General features: G+C 43.0%; 1 protein-coding gene across 1 annotated transcript; it reads right to left on the bottom strand.

Moving 5' to 3' along the window:
* Window positions 1–1,814: 1,814 nt before the first annotated feature.
* On the bottom strand, window positions 1,815–23,645 carry crp (cropped). Its single transcript, XM_064681203.1, has 4 exons — window positions 22,810–23,645; window positions 16,442–16,757; window positions 3,695–4,892; window positions 1,815–3,589 (listed from the first exon to the last, which is right to left on the bottom strand). The coding sequence occupies exons 1-4, from the start codon at window positions 22,899–22,901 to the stop codon at window positions 3,285–3,287; spliced, it is 1,911 nt and encodes a 636-aa protein (XP_064537273.1). The 5' UTR covers window positions 22,902–23,645; the 3' UTR covers window positions 1,815–3,284.
* Between the last annotated feature and the right edge of the window lie 304 nt (window positions 23,646–23,949).

Below are 23,949 nucleotides of genomic sequence, written 5' to 3'. Positions count from 1 at the left end.
ATTTACATACATACATACGTACATACGTACATATATATATATATATATATATATATATATATATATATATGTATATATATATATATATATATATATATATATATATATATATATATATATATATATATACATACATACATACATGCATATATATATACATACATACATGCATGCATGCATGCATGCATGCATACATACATACATACATACATACATACATACATACATACATACATACATATACATATATATACATACATACATACCAACTCACCAGTAACTTTATCGCCCACTTACTAAAATTGCACCAAAAACTACAGGGCCTACTTGAATTCTTGAGAATCGAGGAGGAGAGCACTTGGTAGAAATTCGTTTTATTTAAATTTGCAGCTCAGCTTGGTCTGCGTTTCGTATTAAAAAAACACCCATGCATGCATACATATATACATAAATGCATACATATATGCATGCATACACTAACACACACACGCCAACACACACACACATACATATACACACACGCACACGTTAAAATAATTATATGCCTTCGTACAAAATACTTGTTTACTTTTCGACAATAATACAAACTTTCATACATATATACTTACATACATGTATATTCACATACATGTTATACAACATACACACAAACACATTCACATACATGCATACTGCTATGCCTGCACATCAAATTCATATTGTCATACACACCATAATACATACACATACATGCATACATACGTACACACATACGTACATATATACGTACATGCATACACATACAAATTAATACTTATTCATACAAAAATATTGCCTTTCCGATTTTCGACACAATTTGCTAATGAAACATGAAAATTTTTCTATTTATTTCAACAGTTCAAAAATAAAGACAAAAAAAGTTCAAAAAATCTAAAATAAATTTTTTTTTTATCTTGAATACATCTATAATCATGTACGTTATCGATAATCAAAATAGAAATATCCACATTACCTGAAAGTGATATTTTTTTAAGGATTAAAGGTATTCTACGATCCCGTTTCCACAAAAAAGTAATTATAAGATTTTCTTGACCCAAAGAGTCCAACATTTCCAATACTTAGCTAAATATATGTTAATATAGTTTATTTTTTGGACTTCCCAATTGGTTAATTAAAAGCACAAATTGCATTTCTTTGAGGGGAAAAGGAAAAACCATTTATTTGACATAATTTTTTTGTTATTTTCGTATTTTTTGTTTTTTTTTTTTTAATTATTTAATGTATTTTGTTTGTTGTTTATATAGAGCATGAATGTACGTAGTAATATGTTGTTTGTATGTATGATCTGGCTTATATAATGCATAAACATGTGGTTGTTGTTGTTGTTGCTGCTGCTGTTCTTGTTGTTGTTTAGCTGTAAATCTAACGTCCGCGCTCTTCAATTGCCAAAATGCCCGATGCATGTGCAAATGTGTGTGTGCGCGTGTGTGTGCGCGCGTGCATCGTGTGTGGATGTGTTATATGTGTATGGGTGGAGCGCCGCTCTCTCCATCATTCTCAAACTCTCTCTCCGTTGTGGGTGGTGGGGGTTGGCCAAAGCCGTTGCTACGCTGCGCTGCAGAGTAGAGCTGCTGCTGCCGCCGCCGCGCGTAGACACTTGGTGTCTTGGGGCCGGACAAAAGCTGACTGCTCTGCGTGCGCGCAGCGTTCCAGCGGCTAAGCAGAGAGCTGCAGGCAATCTACACTCTCTCTTGTCGTCTAAGCGCGCCAGCCAATCACACACACACGCACACACACTCACACATGCATGGGGCGTTCATTGTTTTTTCTTCCTCTTCTTCTTCTGAGCTGCGGTTGCAGCGGCCTCTCTACTCTTCTATACTTTGAAACTTTCAACTCTGCTGCTTGCACTTATGTACTAAAGCATATTTATTTACTTGACATACATATATATCTATGTATGTATATGTGTGTGTATTTATGGATTTTTATATATATATATATGTTTAATGTACTCGTATTTAGTAGTAATATTATGTAATGTTGCGTTAGCTTATGTCGTATGTATGTACTTTGCATGTATTTATAAAGTATATATATATGTATATATATATATATAAATACATATATATGTAAATATATATATATATTTATATGTATGTGTGTAGTTTATATAATAAACGATCCTCTCACTTCTTACCACGCGCTCTCTTATAATTAGATTATACAATCAACAAAAACTCGATAAGTTCCATTCTAAAAATTTTTCGCATTTTCGTTTTTTTCATTTAGTTTTTTTTTTTTGTTTTGGGCAAAAGGAAAAAATACAATTAAGTTGTTTTTTTTTTGTATGTGTTTGTGTGTGTGTGTGTGTGTGTGTAATTTTAAAATTAATTAAATAATAGAAAATAATTTAAAAATGTAAAAATTAATGCGATGGTTTTTATAGAGTTCAACATGCTCATTATATATATTATACATACACATATGTATTTCTATATAGCATGTACCGTTTTTTTTTGTTTTTTGTTTATATATATATTTGTATATATATTTTTTCGTTTTTGTTGCTTATTGAATAAATTTTTAATTTTGCTTAACTTGCTGTATTTTTCTTTTTTCTTTTTAGGTGTTTGTATGTATGTATGTGTGTGTGTTTGTTTTTGTGTGTTGTAATAAACAGAAAATCATAAAATTTTATGTCTATTTTGTTTTTGTACTCTGTTTTGTTGTTACTGCCTGTTGTAGTTTTCTTTCGTTTTGTTTTTGTTTTTGTTTTGTTTTGTTTTTCACACATTGACTTAAACAATAAATGAACAAATTGTTGTTGTTGCTTTTTAATTACAGTGGCTATTTAAAGTGAGTTTGTGGTATTCTTTTTGCAAATGGAAAAATGTTTTGTTTTTAAACACAAAATAATCAATTAATTACGAGTTCGACTGCACAAAATTCTTTTCGTTTTTCTTTTACTAATTTTATACAATTGCCGTTAATTTGTGTTTTTTGTTGTTGTTTTGTTTTGTTTTTAGCAGCAGCTTAACAGAGCAGGGCGCAAGATCTGTGTTAACAGCGCGCAAGCTCTATTGAGGCCTAACAGCGCTGTTAAAACGCACCTGCAGCTGTTGCGGCTGCTGTTGCTTAACATAGCTGCGCCGTTTAGGAGTTGCTGCTGCTGTTACGGTTGCTGCTGCTGTTACAGTTATGTTATTGCGCGCGCCTTTAATACTGCTGCTGCTGCTGCTGTTAATGTTGCTGTTATTCTTACTGCTGCTGCTGCTGCTGCTGCTGCTGCTGCTGTTGGGCAATCAGGAGGACGGCAGCTGCTTGGCGACAATGACCCCGGGACGACACTGCTTGAGCGACGTTGTGATGGTCACCGGCTGATGGTGACTCACTCCTGCTCCCGCCGCCCCGCTGCTGCTGCTGGTCTGCACCTTATATATCGCTGTGGGCGTGACGCTGCTAACAGTGCCGCCCACATCCTTGGCAGACTTGGCAGTAATGATCACCTGCTTGTTGCCCTTCAACTGCAGGAACGGACGCAGCTCGGCAAGCGCCGCATGCTGCTTGCCGGTGGTCAAGGCGAGCGGCGCATCCTGCGCCAGCCGATAGCCGGCGGCAACAGTTGTGCTTATGATCTGATGATGCGACTGCTGCGGATGCAGCTCCAGCTGCTGCGCATGATGCTGCTGCTGCGGATGATGCTGCTGCGGATGATGCTGCTGCTGCGGATGATGCTGCTGCTGCTGCGGATGATGCTGCGACTGCGACTGCGACGGCTGGTGCTGATAATGCTGCTGCAGCTTGTGCTGCTGGTCGCCGTCGGCGAACAGGTGATCGCCCTCCAGGTGCCGTATGGCCTCGACAATCGTCTCCAGGTTCTGGCGGGAGCGTGTGAATACGGCCGTGGCGCCCATCACGGTCGTGGTCGTCGTCGGCTGGTCGAGCTTCTCCGTCTTGACCTTGACAATCTTCTCGTTAATGTTGATGCGCTCCACCTCGACCTTGGGCGTCGCCTTGATGGCCGCCTGCAGGATGGGCGTGCTCATGCCCTCGGCATAGGCTTTGGCAATGGCATTCACGTTCACCTCGTTCTCCGACTCCGTCGAGCTGTTCGACGACAGTATCACCTCCTCGTGCACCTGATCCTCGCTTATGATTTCCGCTGCCGCATCCGACTCGAGCTCCTCGATGCTCGAGCAGACCACAACCTGCTGCTGGCCGGTCATCTCATCGATTTCCACATACGAGACGGTGCCGCCGAGCTCCTCCAGCTCCTCGGCGCGCACAAAGTTGTCCGTGTGCTCGATCACCTCGCGTGGAATGTAGGCGCCGCTGCTTCCGCCGCTGCTGCTGCTGTTGGCCGCTGCCGCGGCGACCGCGGTGCCCGGCGGCGCCGTCGCCACGCTGTACAGCTGCCTTTTGATCATTTGCAGCTCGTCCTCGAGCAGCCGCCGCAGGCTGCGCTCCTTCTCCAGCTGTTTCTTCATCTCCAGCAGCTCCTTGGCCGCAATTATGCTCGCATTGTTCAGCTTTGCTCCGGCTGCTGCTGCTGCCGCCGCCGCTGCTGCCCCGCCTCCGCCGCCCGCGGAGAGCAGGGTCATGGGCTCCGGGGACATGGAGCCGAGTCCCTCGTCGGAGCTGTCGCTGATCGTCTGCATGTTGATAACGTTGTCCGTCAGCTTGCGCTTCTTGATGGCCACCGCACTCGCCCCGCCGCCTCCTCCTCCGTTCGTCTCGTTCGCATTGCTGTTGTTGTAATTGTCGCCCGAGGCGCCTCCTCCTCCTCCGCCTCCTCCATTGGCCTCGTGCTCGCCCACCTGTCGCTTCAGTTCGCTGTTCTGCGTCAGCAGCTGTGTCTTCTGGTTCTCCAGCTCCACAATATATTGGAAGGTCTGTTGCAATATGGCAGCCTGCAAAGAGCAACAGAAGCACATTATCAATTTTATGTTACGATAACATTTAACATAACATAACATAAAATGTAATTATTATTCTAGTTTCTTAATATTTTATTTAATATTACTTCAATCTCAATCATTAGATGGTTCTTGCTGACTGACTGATTGATAAATGGACTGACAGACTGGACTGATTAATTGATTGATTGATGAACTCACAGACTGACTGATAATAGTTCATATCGGCTGTCTGATTGATTGATGGACTGACTAATAATGGTTCATGGTTGATGGACTGACAGACTGACTGTTAATGGTTCATATAGACTGACTGATTGATTGATGGACTGACATCCTGACTGATAATAGTTTATATTGTCTGACTGATTGACAAATGGAATGACAGACTGACTGATATTCTGATTCATATTAGCCTAAAATTTTTCAAAACCTTCGAATATATCCATTCACTCAAATTGATCTTTGGAAATCATTGTACATATATTAAATTAAAAAATAAACGTTTTTCAGCAACTAAAATGAAAATAATTGAAACCTTTGCAAAATTCGTTGATATCTCAATTTTGTGCATCGTGTAAACGTAATTACACACACACACACACAGAGGCATAAATCTGCATGCACATTCTACACACACCAACAAGAACAACAGCAACAGCAACGTAGTCTGCGCTGTTTACAATGAAACTCATTCACAAGACGCCGCAGAGCGAAGCAGCACAGCATAATTGCCGAAGAGCCAGAGCGGGAGAGTGATAGAGAGAGCGTGAGCTTTGATAATTACCGCAAATGAATGCACGCATACAAACACACAAATACACAAATAAGTGCCGAGTGTTGTTGTTGGTGTTGTTGTTGTTGCTACCGTGCTGGAATTTGCATTGGTAGTGGAAGCGCTTGCTTATAGTAAATAGTGTAGTAAGCCCGCTGAGGTATGTAGTTGTTGTTTTCTTCGTTATGTTATACTGTGTTCTGTTCTGTTCTGTTGTGTTGTGACTTGCCCAAAAGGTGAAGGAACTTGTGTCCTTCAAAATGCGCGCGTTCTCAGCACAACCAAACGCACACACACACGCAGTACACAGTACTCAGCATAGCTGCATTTGTGTGCGTTTAAGAGCGCATGCAAAAGCTGTTGATGCGCATTTTTTTCGCTTGTTTCACAAATGTGCGTGGGCCACACGCATAACGGTGAAAACTGGCATAGAAAGCAGCCAACTGCGTAGGCGAATTGCATCAAAAAAAAAACAAAACAACAAAAAAAGCAAAATAAACATTAAAAAAATCTGGCAACACCCACAAGGAATGCAAGCAGCTGCAGAGCAGCGTTTGCTGCAGACGCCGCATCATGGCAATGGAATGCGAGAAGCTTTGTGGAAATTCTTTTGCTTTTGCTTTGGCTTTGGCTTTGATTAAAAAATAATAAATCTCTGCTGTGGTTGTTGCTGCTGCTGCTGCTGCTGCAGCCATAAAACTTGTTTCACGATTTTACTGGACGTCGCCGCTTGTTGTCGGAGGTCACTACTACAACAAAAACAACAACAACAACAACTGCAACCACAACAACAGCGACATCATCAACTAGCGCACGACACCGGCTACACACAGCTGCTACTGCTGCTCTCTCCTTCTCTCTCGCTCTCTCGCTCAATGCACAGCTGTCTGGCTGTTACGTTGTTTTGATATGTTGGGCACACATAGTAAATAGAGAGCGGCTGCGAGAGCGAGCGAGAGGCAAAGATTGAGTACAGTTTTCTCAGCTTTGGCTGTGATAAAAATCAGCACATTGCAATGTCGCGCGCATATTTTATAAAAATAAAACAGATAAATAAATAAAATAAACAAAGCGCATTTAACATGTACTTTTTTTTCTATGTTAATTTATTCTATACAGTTTTGTTGCTATTGCTGCTCCTAAAGGCCGTTCATTGACTTTAGCGAGCGCATTGTTGTTGTTGGATTGCATTGGAAACATATTGGAAGAATGCTGCTTAGCATTGGAAAGCTGCAGCAGCTAGAATTAGCAAGAGGCGTGCGCTGCCACATAATTTACTAGGCGAAAGTTAAGACGTGTTGCAATTAGATAGATACTATACTCTAAGAATATTTTGAATACATTTTGAAATTTGTTTACAGAGTACCCAGAAATCAATCAAAATGCATTTTGTTTAAAACCAAATTAATTAAAATTGGTTTTTCCACTTTATTATGTTCAAAATAAGGTTTTCCAATTGATTTGGTATGTTAGAAACCAATCAGAAAGCTTTTCAAAGCCTCAACTCGTATTTTATTGTGTTTAAACCCAATTGGAAAGCTTTAAATATACATTTTATTAGCAATATGTTAGAAGATGCTTTAGTAAGTTTCTTATTGGCAACCTTCTTATTGGTGTGTTTTCCAACTGCTAAATACCCCTATCGAAAAGCTTTTAGCTTTAAAACACACTTCTTATCGCTTTCTTATTGGACCAAGTTTGGCAAGGAATGCCACACATCATATGGCAGCTGCAGGGAGACCGGCAACTAAGGCCTTGGCTAATAAGAAAATGTCGTCGTCATATCTGCAACGCAGTCGGAAAATGCCGGCAAAAAGCTACATAAAAAAATTGCCTCAGACGCAAAAAAAAAATTAAAGCCACAGCTGTACAATGGGCACACACACACACACACACATGCATGTATAGAGACGGCTATGGGTGTGAGTGTAAACAAAAAGCCGCTCAAACGCGCGCGAGACACTCGTCGCTGTGTTCCAACAAGAATCCCAGCCAACGCGTTCGAGCAACCGACCAACCAACAAACCAAGCAACCAACCAGACAGCCAACAAGCAGCAAAGCAGCAGCAGAAACGGCTGCGCGCAGGCAGCGGCGTTTTTGCGGCGACTGTACTTTTTTCCAACACACACGGGTGGTGACGGCCGCTACGAAAACACACCACCAAACCAAGCGCAGGCAAGCAGCAGCAGCAACAGTTCCAATACGAAAAGTTTTTCAATATTCGCCGGCGTTTCGTAGCCATCGTCACAAATGTTGCTAGCGTGCTGTGCTCTCTTACACACACACACACACACGGACAGTCCGTGAGAGCGGTAGAGTAAGAGAGCGCGGCTTCGTTAAGTTTCGTTGCCATCTCGTTTCGTTTCGTTTGAAACGGAAATGGTACTGCAGCAGCGGCAGCCGGAGCAGCGGCTGTAGCGAAAAAACATGTGGACGACTCAAGCTTTTGCCGACGCCACTTGCACTTGCTCTCTCGCTCTGGCGCTCACCGAATTAGGCGTGAACGTAAACACGTGTGCCGTTCTCTTAATGCTTCCAGTTGCTTCCAATACGTATGGGAAGTGCCAGTGACGCGTTCTCTTTCGCGCAATACGAAACGTGTGTAAGTAAAGCGGCAGCAGCAGCTGACTCGATGCTGCTGCGCTGCTTGCTGTCTGCTTCGTTTCTATAAATGGCGCGTCTGACGACGAGGCGTCCCCTGTTTCTGTTTCTTGCGGCCCTACACTACAATTTGTTGTTGTTGTTGCTTGTTTGTTGATTGAATAAAATGCATAAAAATAGCCAAATACTTGCAATGAGCGCGCCAACTGCTGATTCGTCATCAGCTGAGTTGTCAGTTCTCTGTGTAAGCACAAAATTACGGTATTTGTCTGTGTGTATGTATTATCCATGTGTGTGTGAGTAGTAAGTGGGCGCGCCCGGGCCATCCAAAAGCAACCACCACAAATGCATGGAAAATAAAAGCTATGCGCCACCCCCCCCCCCCCCCCCCCCCTTTGGCAAATGTGTGGCCTACGTGCGGGCGCACGCATGCCCTACAACATAGCAACTTGTAGTAAATATAACAACAACAAAAAAAGACAAAGTTAGTTGCTTTGAATTACGACAAAATAAATGAATACATACACATATACATACATACATACATACACACACACACATTTAGATTGCAGGGTATGATTTATCGACATTTATCTATTGATATGTTGCACATTTTCTAAAATATGCATTCGAAAAACCTAGTTTAGCTTCTCTTATCAACAATTGCATTTGCTTTTGCTATTGCGTTTGCCTTTTTCGCTTCTATTGCGTCGCACGTTTTGTTGGCGGCAAACAATTAGCGCTGTGTTTGTTCTCTGCTGCTTATCTCTATTCGCTCTGCCGGCCAAACGACAGGTGTGAGTGCGAGTGCAAGAGTATGAGTGCGAACGAACGGCAGTGTGTGTGTGTGTGTGTGCGATGCGGACTAAAATTGCTCTGCTTGAAGGGTAGAGGGGTGGGGTAGGGGAATGGAAACATGGCAAAGAAAACAAGTCAGCTGACATACAAATTTAAGTTTATGTTGCTCTTGATGCTGTTTTGTGGGTCTCTTCAGCTGCTGCTGCTGCTTCTTCTTTTTTCTTCGGTCTTCTTTTCATTTTGGCAAACAAAAGCGCGTGTTTTGCGGCGCGGTTGCGGTTCATTAGCATTTTTCATAGCTCTCAGCTTTTGCATGCCGAATTTTTGCTAAAATTAGCAACACACACACATGCACATGTGAGCCTGTATGTATTTACAAACATAACGGAATTTGAGAAGGCCACACACGTTGCAGCTTCGGCTCATTTTTGCAAAACTTTTTGGCAAAAAAACATACAGATATATATATGTACATACATACATGTATGTGTGTATGTTTGCATCAAAGTTATGAGCAAGCCGAAAAAACAGCTGCGGCTACCACACCACAGCGCTGCCGGCATTGATGCTTGCACACGTATACCCTTACATATACACACACTCACATAGAGAGACGGACACCCACATGCCAGCACACAGGTCTTGGTTCGCTCGCACTCGCTCTTTCCCACTCAGCTGGTATGCGCGCCCACAACAATAGGCGCCAAACATGTGTTTTCTACACACTCACACTCACACGCAAACGATAATGGGTGACAACATCAGCGAAGAGCGAGAGAGAGAGAGAAGGAGAGCGAGAGTGTGCTGGGCATGGTGGCTGCATTAATTTAACACTATTTTTAAATATACAATTTTTTTTTACATTTACAGCTATCTTGCGGCACAGTTTGAAATCTAGCAGAAATGCCGTCATCGAAAGTAAATCGTGGCAGAGAGATTACGCGGCGCGGCACCAGGCGAGGTCAGTTGGGGTCTCAACTGTGTGTGTGTGCATGTGTGTGTGTGCGTGTGTGTGTGTGGCCCAGCCTTGCTGCCAGTGCAAAACAGCTGTCGGGCCTGGCTGCGCTCACAGTATATATTTAAATATAAACATTTCATGCTTCTTTTTTATTGTTTTTTATTTCTGCCAAATGTATTTTGCGTTTTTAGCTAATTTTTAACGAGTCGCCGGCGCCGCTGCAGAGCAGCTGCTTTTGCCCGGTTGACGGTTGACTCATACATAGACATGTTGTGTATATACATATGTGTGTATGTATTTGTTTCTATATATACTTTATTTAATTACTGCTTGTTTACGCTAACCCAATTCATTTCGAACACGTGCCATGCTGTGCCGAGTCTCAAATTCTGTCTGTTTTTTTTATAGTTCTCTTCAAGGCAACTGTTAAAAACAGTCGGTCAACATTCCAGGCATAACGGCAAATGCAATCCTAGCTCTTCGTAATGTTGCATAGCGGCAGGCGAGCAAAGAAAAATGCGTTGCCAGACCAGCTCAAATGTTGTTGTTGTTTTTTGTCACCACTCGCGCTTTCAGCTCCTCATTAAAATTCCATTACAAAGGGTCAATAAAACGTTGAGCCGACCGAACGGACAACAACAAGAACACACAAACAAAAGCTCATGGTCAACGAAAACATTAAATTAGCATACAGAAAAAAAGAAAGAACGAACAAAAACTGTTATACGTAGCACACTTAGCTCACGCGAGAAAGGTTGAAAGTGTGTGTGTTCGAAAACGATTTGAATTTGAATAGAGCGAAGAAGCAGCTGGCAAAGCAATGCGACGAAAGCACGAAACAAACAACAACAACAACCGCTAGAGCTGCTTTGCCGGCAAAGTTGTTGTCAGATTCCAATGCAACAACAAAAGCGGCAAAGAGCAGCGCGTCGCTGACCCTCAAATACACACACACACACACACGAGCTGTAGATCAGCTGATCGAATTTCATGCCTACATATAAATAGCAGTAAAAGCAACAAAGCGCACACCGCTTTGTATTTTTTTATCGTGTCTGTGTGTGTGACTTCACACCAAAGACAGCTGTTTTAATTAACCCAAATAATATAAAAGCATCAACAAACAGAGCAAAGTCGCCGTCTCTAGCTGCATTTGTTACAAAAATTACCGAGAAAATGAAATATGTATAAATAAGCGGGCGGGCGGGCGGCGGCGACGTATGACGACAGCCTCTCCAAGCGCAGTTGCACTCAAACCGCGCGCTGCTCACACACAATGGCTCGCCAACTGTGCTCGCTGCTGTGGCTTTGTTTTGTTGTGTTTCGCAACGACGCAATTGGGAAAGCTCAGCTTTTTGCCGGTCAACCTTGTTGTTGTTATTGCCGCCTGACCAGCTGAGCCGCTGGCAGCGCTGTCGACGTCGCTGCCGCTGTGTAAATTGCGCAGCAAAAATGCCGGTTGACTTTTGGTATTAAATCAACCAAAATAACAATACTTGTAAAATATTTCTCTTGTTGTTTCTTTGCATTTCTCATTGTTGTGGTTGTGTGCATGTTTGTGTGAGTGTGTTTGTGTGCGTGTCAGTGCAGTTATTTTCGCTTTTTTCCTTGACAATTTTGGCTTTTTATGTTAGCGGAAAAATTTGTAAAGCAGCGGGTGCCTTGTTTTTGGCTTATTTTTTAAAAAATAGTTATAATATATAATGTTTACTTTTAAACAAAATAAAATTCAATATTTAAACAATGTAATTTATTAAAATAGAATTTACTTCTTTTTTTTCTCTCAGCACTGACGTGTGTAGCACATTGGTTTATTCTAGCGAAATCAGCTGTTGCTGATTCATTGATTTCGCCGCAGTTTACAGTTGTTTAAATCTGCAGGCGAAAACGGAACGGAACTAACATACAGATGAGCCATGGAATTCATAGACCGCCTTTCCCATTTGGCGCTGTTAATGACTTTTTCGCTGCACTTTGCAGTTGCAGTCGCTGCCATTGATAAAAAAAAAAATAGCAAGCAAGCAAGCAAACAAGCACCGTTACAACGCAACATACAGTCATTAAATCCGGCGAGACGGCATTCCATGTAATCAACACAGCAAAAAAAAAAAAAAAAACTAGCCGAAAGCTCAGCTTGAAAGGCTGCAATTGACAACGGCGACGATCTTTAAGCGCCGCCAGGCGACAGACAGCGCTGCCAACGACCGACCGACATTTTTGCACACACATACACACACACACAGTTACACTTGTCTGCCTGCTGTCTGTCTGTGAGTGTATGTGTGTGTCTGTGTGTGAAGAAAACCCACAAAGTAATTGATCCATTGCACTTATGCTTTGCTAGGCCGCCGTTATTGTTGCTGTTGTTGTTGCTGTTGTTGCTGTTAGTTGTTTTTGTTGCCTTGCAGCTTTCTCTGCGCTGTGCGCTCTTTGCTTTCCGCTATTACATTCTTTCTTGCGAAAGTGCCGCACTCGCTGCTCTCGATAAGTAATCGGTTTTTTTTTTGCCAACCCTGTGCATAATCGTTTTCCAACACCAGCCACAAAAGCCAACACATATAAAGCATTTAAGTGGAGCGCGCAGACATTTACATATATGTACATATGTATTATGATATTGTCATAGATCCCAAATGAACAGGTCGAGTTGGTACAGTAAACACCCCTCGTAGGCGGACATTTTCTCTTAAACAATTATTAATCAGGTCACACCCAAATACCCTTCTTTAGACGGACAACAATAAGCTGTCCACCCAAGCGAGTTTTCACTGTACAAGCAATAATCTGGCAAATATTGAGCTGCGAATAAAAATGCTGTTCAGTGTTGCAAAATATGCGAGCATTTACGAATCTCATCATCATCCGGCTACCAAATCGCACCCATAGAAATAATTGGCCCGAAATTAAGCTATTGTCTGAAGCACATTAAAAGAGGTTAGGAATATATTGCACATCTGTAGCAAGGGTATACATATGTATCCGGCGCTTGTTTTTAATTAACCCCGAGGTTGGGGCATAAAATAATTTCAAATTACCGACGCAGCTGCATTAATTGCATTTTGTGGCCAAAGATAATGCCGCACATTTGTAGCACGCATAGAATATACTGTGGGCCGGGGTAGGGGGCAGTGCGTGGTGGTTGCCAGAGCGAGACAGACAGAAAGACAGGCAGTGACAGTCGAGAGAGAGAGAGAGAGAGAGCGAGATGGCGAGCCTTTTTACTACGAAATGCAGCTAGCTACAGTTATAATGCGCCATATACCTCGCACGTATATAACGGTACATAGCTGACATAACGGCTCTTATGTATACATATCTAGATGTGTATGTATTTATCTCTATATGTACCGTTTGGGTGTTGGCGCATCCCGGACAGCTGCTGCTGCTGGGCTGCAATTCCGCGCCAAAGCAAAGGTTGCCCGATGCCAATGGCCTAGTGCACTGTTTACACCCCCACCCCCACCCACCCTCACCACCTGCTGACAATTGTCGCCCACCTGCCACGCCTTTTTGGCCGCAAACGAGCTGCAGACGAAGCGACAACAGCAACAGAGACAGACGCGACGTCCAATGCGCAGCTGCGGCAACAAAAAGCTGAACGCCCAATTTCTTGCTAAGAGTTTTAAGGGGGTAGGGGGGAGGGGGAGGTGTGTGGTGTCATCCAGTTAACCCCCTTCGCCTAAATGGTCCTGCCTGCCGCTTTCCAGTCACAAATAATCGTCATCGAGCAAACAGCTGCCTACCAGGCGCCAGGCAGGCGCCGCTGTTTCATTTCGGCAACAAAATGGCAATGAAACAGGCCAAATCAGCCCACCCCCAACTCCCACCCCTCCCGCCTGCTGCCCATAGGCTGCTCACTCGGAACTACGACCATGTGCGAGCGTTGCTCTCAGCTGTGCCAGCGGTGTGGGGGTGGCAAAGCGCCAGGATAATTGGGCCGGGCCCTAGCCTCACGCAATGTTTAGGGTCTGTGCGCCGAATACAGTGAGCCCTGGTTATAGGGGAAGTTCTGAAGTGCATTTTTAGTAGTAAATTTGAGAATCAATAGACAATTTTCATTGATTTTATCAAAGATTAATTTTTGTTAGTGTTAAAAAACACCACAATTATTCAAAAATTATAACTGTAATAAAATCAGCTGCTTCCTCGCTTTATTTGCTTGTTTCAAGTTCACTCTAAGCAATCTTGACTGTACCTAGCCTGTCATTATCATCCAGTGCTGCCATTCGGTGACTTCGCTTCTGTTTCGAGTTGGGGAATGCTGCCAACTCGGGGGTTGTTGGCGCTTTTGGCGCGCACTGGAAAGCTACGCGAAGCTGGATCGATATTTTTGGAGCTACTACGCAAACTGTAGTATAAAGAGAGGCGCGCACAGCGAACAAAAAATAACAAAAAAGAAGAATTCCAGTTGTGCGTCTGTTTTACAATGGGTGGGTGGGTGGTTTAGGGGCTGGCTGGTATGGGGCAATTCCAAGTACAGCTTCAAATCGTGCAACACTTTAATGTAGGTTAGTTCAGCTGCAAAACGGGCAGCAGCAGCGGGCAAACTGTACGCAATTGCGCTGCACTTTGCACTTTGGCGCCACCTAGCGAGCAAGTTCAATGACCCGCCTCAACGAGCGAGTAAATCACAGACTACTTGGCACAGTCGCCCACTCGCGTCTGCACATATGTATGTCTACATAACTGTTATTTACATAGAGCTGTTATATGTATGTATATGTACAAGAGTGAGTGTGTATGTTTGTATGTGTGTGCATAACTGTCAATGGCGCAGCGGCTGTCGTCGCCGTCGCTACTTTCTGCAGTATTGCAATTTTTTTCGCACTTTTGTGTCAACTAAAAGCTCTGCATGCGTGTGTGTGTGAGCTGCATTCGTCGTGCGACCTGATTCCGATTCCATTCGTCGTCGTCGTCGTCAGTTTGTTTTCGTTTTAGGCCTAGTCTCAGCCTGACAAACCCATGCCCCACCCCCCTCCCCCCTTTCAACATACACACCCATCTCCAAGTTGGTCAAGCTGAAGCGCAGTAGTGCAAGGCTATTGCTGTCTCGCTTGCAGACAAAACTACGACATACTACAATGTTTACTATGTGCTATAAATGCTAGCGTTGCATAGAAGAAGAGGACGCAGGAGGAGCAATAGCAGAGCGTAAAAAAATCCATAAACTACTTGCAGCTGGGCACACGCTAAGCCACCCACCCACATCCACAACCCCCTTCCTTTATCTTTCCTTCTCTTTCTGGCACACGTCACGACTGTTATACGCCCATTATGTCATTCATCAAGGCACAGCGCTGCGCAGCGCAGTCAACGCCACTGCTGACTTCTCTGCTGACGTCGCTGCTTTAGCCCTTTTTTTGCGCGTGTCGTCAAGTAACGTGATATTTACGCGATTTTCTTCCTGTTTACATTGTTCCCCACCCCTCCCCCGCAACTTAACTCTTTAACTCCTTCTATTGACACATGAGCTGTCATGTTGTTGTTTATGCTGTGCGCTTTTTAGGACTTTTTCTGTTTTTTGCTGCACTTTTTGTTTCGGACTTTGATTTATGTTTGCGAGTTTTGTTTGACATTTTTCAATTTGCAATAAATAAAGGCACAAAAACAGAACTGAAAATCTGGCTGACAGTGTTGCAAAATACGCTAATTTCGAGCACTCGCAAATCGTTGAAAGAGAATGTTGTCTAGCAGCAGAGTCATAAATTCAAACTTAAAGAAAGTATGCGCATCAAATAAATCTTTTGCCATTTAATATGACATGTTGTTGATTTACAGCCGTCTGCTGCCAAGGCAAACACGCCCCCCCCCCCCCCCCACTCACAAACACACACACAACTCACACAAGATGTCGCCACAGCCGCCACAACAAATCGATGTTTGTCTCAAGGTGAAAAAAAATAACATAAATACATACACAACAAGTGCGTGGGTATGCAAAAAAAAAAGATAGCCTAAAACGGTAGCAGCCGCAACAACAACAACAAAAGGGTTGCCATATCAACGAGACTTGAAAAGGGACCTTCATGTGTCAAGTGACGGTGCGCTGCGCTGCGCTGCTGACGTCGCCGCTGGCGTGCACACAAAAGGCACAACACACACGCACACACAGAGATTTTTGAGAAAGTTTTTAGCATGAAAGACAGCGATTATTTGTATGTAGCAAGCAGCAATTTGTCAACATGCGATAAAGCTGGTTGTTGCTGTTGCTTCTGTAAATGAAATTGAACGAGGCGTTGAAGCGTAAATGGATAACAAAACAATACATGTGCATTCACACACACACACACACACACGCATGCATGCACACATATGTAATCCAATTAGTGCACTGTTAACAGTGCAGCTCAAACTGTTGTTGTTGTTTTTTTTTTTTTTTGGCTACGTCTTGTTGTGATTTGTGAACTTACCTTGCTCAACTTTTCGCCCTCGTGTCGTGGCAAGAGCGAACGTAAATTCTGAAAACCGGCATTGATGCTCTGCATGCGTCGTCGCTCGTTGCTGTTGGCTATTTCCCGTCTCATACGCTTCTCGGTATCCAATATGGGCTTGCCGCTTGGCGAGCTGCCCCCATCGCCGCCGCCGCCTCCCCCGCCATCTTTTGTTGTATTCGATGCGCTCATATTCGATTGGCGACGCTGCGAGCTGGTTGTAACCTGATGCGCCGGCTCGGTGGTGTACTCAATGTGATAGGTATTCTCGCCGCCTGAATCTTCCAGTTGTAATCTGTGAGGGGGGAGAGAGAGAGAGTAAAAAACATTATAAAACATCATAATTATAATTGTGAGACGCGTTGAATATTTATGGCACAAAACCAATTAACTTTTACACACACACACACACACACACACTCTCAAAAACTCATTCATTCATTCATAAATTTACAATTCCATTCAATTCAGTTTTAGTTTAGCCGCACACACACAGATGCACACACCCAAAGCCAATGGGCAGCGGCAGCGACAGCGCTGTCCAAAGCATCAATACAACGACAAAAAAAATATGCATGTACATATAATCACAAATACAACAAGAACGAAGCAGCAGCAGCATAAAAAGCAACATGTCAGCGAGAGCGGCAGCGCGTGAGCGTGGGAGAGTAGGAGACAGAGAGAGAGAGGGAGAGAGCGCTCACAGCTGTCAAATACGGCTTTTTGCTGTTGCTTTTGTGTCTTTTGGTTTTAAGTCGAATTTATATGCTGTCGCCGCACAGCAATAGCATAAGAATTTCAAACAGGTTTTACAACAACATATAAAAAAACACACGCACACACATGAGCTCTTAAATCTTCAATTGTGCGTCTAATGAAAAGCATTTTCACAAAGGTATGCACAGGCCACAAAACATATGAAAACGCACCTATGTGTATGTGTGTGTGTATGTGTAGCCACAAAACATGAAAACGCGCCTATGTGTGTGTCAGAAAGAAAGAGCGCAATGTCTGTGCCTTTGTGTTAGTGTAAAGTTGCAGCACTGCATTCCAGCAGCAAGAGAACAGCAACAACAACAACAAGTAACGGCAGCCGCAGCAGCAGCAGCCACAGCAGAACGTTGAAGACAAGAAACGATAGAAAATCTTAGATGTCCGTCGGTTGCATTGGTTTATTTTTAGCAACATACCATTACCATCCATAACTAAGGTCGTTCGCAGCAGCAGCATATTTTGTGTGGTGGATTTAATACCCTGTTGGAGTGTGTAAAGAACATAGTGGGTATGATGTTCCTGTGCACAAAGTTGACACGATTTTTCAAGGAATATTGTACCTCTATGATTCTCTCTCTATAAAAATTTAAAATATATATTAGTTTAACATAAGCTGCATTTATTTAACAAAAGTTCTTTTAAAAACATTTTTATTTCCTTTGAAAAATTATTTTACACGTAGAGCATTTAATAGTCGCATATGCCGCACTTTTTATGCATTCTTCAGAGAGAAGTTGCCAAACTTGGCTAAGCGGATGTTGCTGCACTTGCTGTGGCGGCTGCTGCTGCTGTTATTGTTGCTGCTGCTGTTATTGTTATTGCAGTTGTTTATTATTGTTGTTGTTGTTGCTGCTCTGGAATTTGTGTTTGCCAACAGCAAAAGCCACAAAAGCGACGGCTCCTGCACTTTTGTTGCATGCATACAATTTTGAATGAAGCTGCATATTTGTTATTTGGCACGCGTTGACAAGTGTATATATTTATATGCACTAATACCTGTGCATTATGTGTGCATATTATTATTACAGTTTGTTGTTGCCGCTGCTGCTGTTGTCGTGCAGACACGCAAGCAACAGCTGTTGCGCTTAATTTACATGCACAGCAGCAGCAGGAGCTAAAAATAGCGATCATGTTAAATTAACAGCATCGAATTCGCTGGGGGTGTTAACTGCTAACATGTGTGCAATTAACAGCTGCTAACTGCTGCTACCGGTGTGGCCACAGCTGTTAACCGCCAAACCTTGCATTCATTTGAAAAATGCGTAAATTATGAAGATAGAGTATAAGCCTATACTCGGTGAGGCACCCCATAAAAAAACAGATGTTAAAGCAATGTTATACAAATATTTCTCCTTCTTTTTTGACATTTGAAATAGCAATTGCAATTTACGCATTTTCTGCATTTCACCAGCTGCAGAAGCCGCATTTGCAATAATAGCAACAACTAAAAGAACATATGATATACAACAGCTGCGGCTGCTGCTGCTGCTGCCCGGGGCCGACTCTGCTGCTGTCCCAAAGTTCAATGTAGTTCATTGGCCACTTTTCGCCAACCAACACACACACACACTCGCACACACACGTACATGCACAGCTAAACGGAACAGACAAAGCCGAAGTCACGAGTGCCGCCGAGTTGTTGTTGTTGTTGCTGCTGCAGCACTGCACATAAATCGTATGCATGTATATGTGCATGTACGTTTGTATGTGTGTATTTGTAACTATGTACGTTTGTGTACGTTTATTGGGTCAACGCTTACGTCATCAGTTTTGCCTGGAATTTGTCGGCTGCAATGCCAATTGCCAATTGCAGGTGAAAAGACAACGCACAAAGCGCATTTTTAATTCATAAAGATAAACTTGTATAAAATATTAACCAGATGAATAAACAAATGGATGTGTCTAAAGTAAATTGGCCTCATACTTGTGAACAATTAACATAAATAATGGGAAATGTTGAAAATAGAATCGTAGGGAATGTAAATTTCAAAACCTTAAAGCTAACAAATCGTTGTCCCAAAATTCAACAATAAACTTTAAATTAAGCCTGATTATTCTTTAAAAATATATCTTGTGTATCTCGGAATTAAGAACTAAATATTAGCTCTTGTATATATTTGGAGGGACGTGAAAATGTGGCATATTTACCCTGGAACCAAATCCGAGGCACAATAAATCTCTAAACAAACATATATCATTTGATACATACATCAAAATGCATCACAACTTTAATAGCAGCCCATATATCCAGATTTTACCGCTGATTCTCCGTGGCCAAATCAAATCCACCCGTTCAGTGCTTAAATCCGCGCATGCACCCAATTTCGAAGCCTCATTTTATATGGTCACACTTTTATGATTGAGGACAGAGAAAGAGGAAATGACAAGCATCTGTTGCACTAAAAGGCAATCATTGTTTTATGCCCAGTCACGTACCAAAACACACACACACGCATACACACATGCATACATACATATGTACATCTGTAGTAAATGCTAAAAAGTTGGGGGAAGAAGCAGCAGCAGCAGCTGCAATTGGCGAAATGCGCAGTAAAACGCAATAAACTTTGCCACTTGCGTAATGTGCAGCAGGCAACTAAGTAGCATAAACAAATGAAAAAGTTTAGAATAACAGCCCACCTTCACCCCACCCTCTTCCACACACACACACACACACACACACACCCACTTAGTCGGCCTTTTGGCGCCACAATTGCAATCAAAAAAATATAAACAGAGAACGCAGACACTGCAAAAGTGCCGTTGCAATTCGATAAGAGAGCGGGCGACATATAACGGTTACATAAGCACACATATATATATACACACACACACGCTCTCACATGAGGTAATCCGAGATGAATATGTGCCAGGTGCAAGGTGCCAGAGGGAGAGGGGGCGAAATGGTGTCTTTGCATATTGCGTATGTGACAAAAACAACAGCTGTTGAGCGAATTAACAGTGGAGCAAAGTGTCGCCGCATAGAAGAGTGCACACACTCAGAAACACACAGTCATACATATGTACAAACGTACGTACAGCCACAGCTGACGCTGGCGTTAATCTTTAATAAAATTTGCAAGTCAAACTATGTGCGGTAAACACACACACACACACACACACCCAAAAAACAATCATGTGTTTTTCATCAACAATTCAAGCAAACGAATTGATGCCGCTTCTTTCACTCTTTCCTTCTCTCTCGCCGTCGCCCTCTCTCCCACTCTCTGTGTTGCTCGCTCATGCACCCACTCTCACTCTCAGGCAGACGCGCAGGTTGCCCATTATAAAAATGCCGCATGCAAAAACGCAATGGCAATTGAAACAGCAAGGCGAAACGCCTGACAAATGAAACAGCCATCGCCCAAAAATTTGCGCAGCAGCTTTTATCTTTGCGCTTGTATGTGTGTATGTGTCTGTATATATTGTTTTCTTATTGGCATTTTTTTTTTTCTTTTTTCGCAAATTCGCGACGCTTTGCAGTCGTGTTGGCGTTGGCAGCGGCAGCGACAGCGGCTTTTTGTGTATACGTTTATTCAATGAAATGTCGTGTAGTAGTAGTAAAAAGCGCTGTGCTCTGTGGCGGCATCTGTACTTTTGCGAAAATTCCCCTTTATTAAATGCATACACACACATACACACGCCCACTCTCACTCACTCTCTCCCTCTTTTACGCGCTGCGACACATTGTCGAAGGAGCAACAAGCTTTTGAGTGCAATGCCAACAGACTCACTCACCGACTCGCTCACTCACAGCACTGGCTTATGTACGCCAGGCAAGACTGCATGCAGAACCACAACACACACACACACATATGCTCCCCTATGAGCGAATTTACAAGCGTGGCGCTGGCAGCTGACGCCGCAGTTGCGGCGACTTCCAGTGTGTGGGGAAAACGGAAATGACGCCACACACATACACTGACGCAACATGCGAGAGCATGTGCAACGCTTTGGAGACTTTTAGCCAAGGCACTTGCCGGGCAGCTGTTGTTGCAATGGACATTTCGAAATGACTTCAGTTTGAGTTTTTGGCATAAAATCCTAAATATTTACTGCTGTCCCGAATTACATGTCCACTCACCGCAGTGCGTTGGTTAACAATAAATGAAAATAAAGGAAATAACCTGTCAGCTGTTTTGCAGCATTGCTCGGTTTACAGTGTTGATAAAGTGAGTTGGGGCCCAGCCGCATGCAGTTATACAATACAAACATATGGGCAAATGCCTGCCTTATTGATAAGTCCGGCGCACACACGCACACACACGCACGCCAAACCTTGAAGCTCACAGCTGCCAGTGGGTGAGAGGGAGAGAGTAGGCGATTGGATTCTTTTACGTCAGAGTCGCAACGTGTGAGTGCGAACATATGCTGTGCCGCTGTTAAAAGCAGAAAAGCGGCTGCTGATAACAGACCTTTGTCGACCAAAACCATATGATTTTGATAAAATACAAAAAAGGGCCGGCACAACTTTCGCCGCAAGCAGCAAAGCAAAATTCACTAATAACAGCAAATAACAACAAATAGAAAAAACTGTACATTTCGACGCTCTCCAGCTCACACACACACACACATGCATGTTTACATTCTCTTTCTTTCATCATTTGCTGCTCATTTGTAGCTATTGTGTGTGTGTGTGTGTGTCGCTCGCTCAGGTAGCCGCCGCCGCCGCCGCAGCCCATATGATGATTATAAAAATATACCGGTACAGCTGATTTGGCCGCAACTAATATAAACGCGCCGTTGATTAGACAGCGTGTCATGATAAGCAGAAGCAGCAGCAGCAGCAGCCAGCGCTGGCAGCGCAGCTGTTTCGCAGAAGCAGCTGAGAGAGCGAGCGAGAGAGCAACGGCAGATCGCAAGCCGCGTGTATAATTTGACATATGTATGTATTTAGCTTATAATTAAGTGTGCACACTATTCTGGCCGGCAGTGTAGCGTGCTGGAATAAATGCGAGAAAACAGCCGTTTTTCAAATATGGCGAGTGTAAAACGTAAAAACAACATGACGAAAAGCAGCAGGCAGCAGAGCAAACAAAAAAAGAAGAAAATGAAAAGGAAAAAAAAAAGTAGCGTCACCTTTTTCCAGCGAGACGCTGGCATAAAACGAAACGGGCAGAATAAGCGGGAATGGTGTGGAAATGGAATGGAATGTCTGTTCAAACCGAGCGCCATACGTTTTCCATACATGTGTGTCAGTGTATGTGTGTTTGTGTGCGTCGCTGCTAGCGTGCATTGGTGGTGGTGTTTTTATGCCGCGTTTGTTTTGTGCGGCAAAACAGGCGGCAAAATTATACGTCTGCCGCGTGCGAGCGAGAAAGGGAGAGCAGGAGAGAAGGAAGGAGCGAGCTGAGAAATAATCAATAATTTGCGTGATGAAGAGGAAAAATAAAGTGCAAGCGCGCAGTTTGTTTATTTCATGTTTATTCCATGATTCAAGTAAACAACACAATTCATAACGGTAATGCGATACGTGATACGCGCGTGTAGCAAGTAGAATATTATTTGCCTTTACTTTTTTGTTTTTACTTCTTCTGCTTCTTCTTCTGCTGTTGTTTCTTGTCTACACTTACTGTAACTCTTCATCCAATTCCTCAGCGCTGTTGTATTCGGCGTTTTCCAAAATGACTTCCTCCGTTTTAATGGCCAGCGGTACCGAAGACATTTTTTATTTGATGTCTGTGTGTTTGTTGCTGTTGTTGGTTGTCGCGCGATGCGAATGTAACTGTTATTAGAGCAGGACACACGTGCTTCACTTTTTATTTTTATTTTTTTTTTCGTTTTCGTTTGGTTTGTTGCTGTTCTGCTTCTTCTTCGCTTTCTGTTTTTCACCTGGTCTGCTGCTCACACACGCACACACACAAACACATGCACATATACGCGCAATCGATCGTTGACTTTTTGCTATGTGTGTATATTGTCGACGTCGTCGTCGTCGTAGTCGTCGTCAGCTGGTCTTCTGTCTGCTTCTTCTCGCTGCCTTCAGCTGCTTTTGTGTTTAGCGGCAAATTGTTAGGCAGACACAACACACACAGACAGCGCACTCACACTCGCACGCTCATGTAAACCGCACTCGCACTCACACACACGCACTTCGAAACAGCAGGCGGCGCGCCGTAAAAAATTGAGCGCGACGGCGTCGATGTTGTTGTCGTTGTTGCTGCCGCTGAAAAGCACAAACACTAGAAGTTTTCACAAGCTTGTGCAAAATATATTTCTTCTTCTTCTTGTTGTTGTTGTTTTTGCAATTTTTATTTTGCTACACCACTTTGGCATATACACATACACACATATACATCGATAGATATATATATATAAGCAAAATGGTTGCACTGTACGTAGACCGCGTTTTTACACAAGGCGTCCGCGACGTACGTCTGCTCGGTTCAAAAATTCAACGCAAAATAACAGCTGTTAAGTTGTGTCAGTGTGGCCGAATTGACCGAGCCCAAATATACCAATCATACAAACAGCAAATACCAAATCGACAAGGGTTGAACACAATTCAAATGCACATTGCGCATGCAAAGACTTGTTTGATAAAGCAAACAATATTGCGCAGCAGTTAATATTAAAATGATTACAATATGCACGCTGATTGGTTTTAAATTCTAATTTATAGGTTAGCAATTGTAACCAGTATTTTTAAAAATGTAACGCTTTAATACTGATGTGCGGCGAAAATTGTGCTGTTAATAAACAGCGTGCTCTTA

This window comes from Drosophila montana, unplaced genomic scaffold (genome assembly GCF_035044405.1).
Source record: "Drosophila montana isolate Dmon_TW-CO22-7 unplaced genomic scaffold, ASM3504440v1 contig_2192_1, whole genome shotgun sequence".
NCBI lineage: Eukaryota > Metazoa > Arthropoda > Insecta > Diptera > Drosophilidae > Drosophila > Drosophila montana.
The sequence above is the reverse complement of the archived record's forward strand: the minus strand, read 5'-3'. Positions and strand labels throughout refer to the sequence as shown.

Excerpts from the sequence above, each read along its gene's own strand:
- crp (XM_064681203.1), bottom strand. The coding sequence starts at position 22,901 with ATGTCTTCGGTACCGCTGGCCATTAAAACGGAGGAAGTCATTTTGGAA. Across the intron at positions 16,758-22,809 it reads GAATTGGATGAAGAGTTACA|ATTACAACTGGAAGATTCAG; the intron begins GTAAGTGTAGAC and ends CCCCCCTCACAG. Across the intron at positions 3,590-3,694 it reads TCATCCGCAGCAGCAGCATC|ATCGGCTGGCGCAGGATGCG; the intron begins ATCCGCAGCAGC and ends TTGCCGCCGGCT.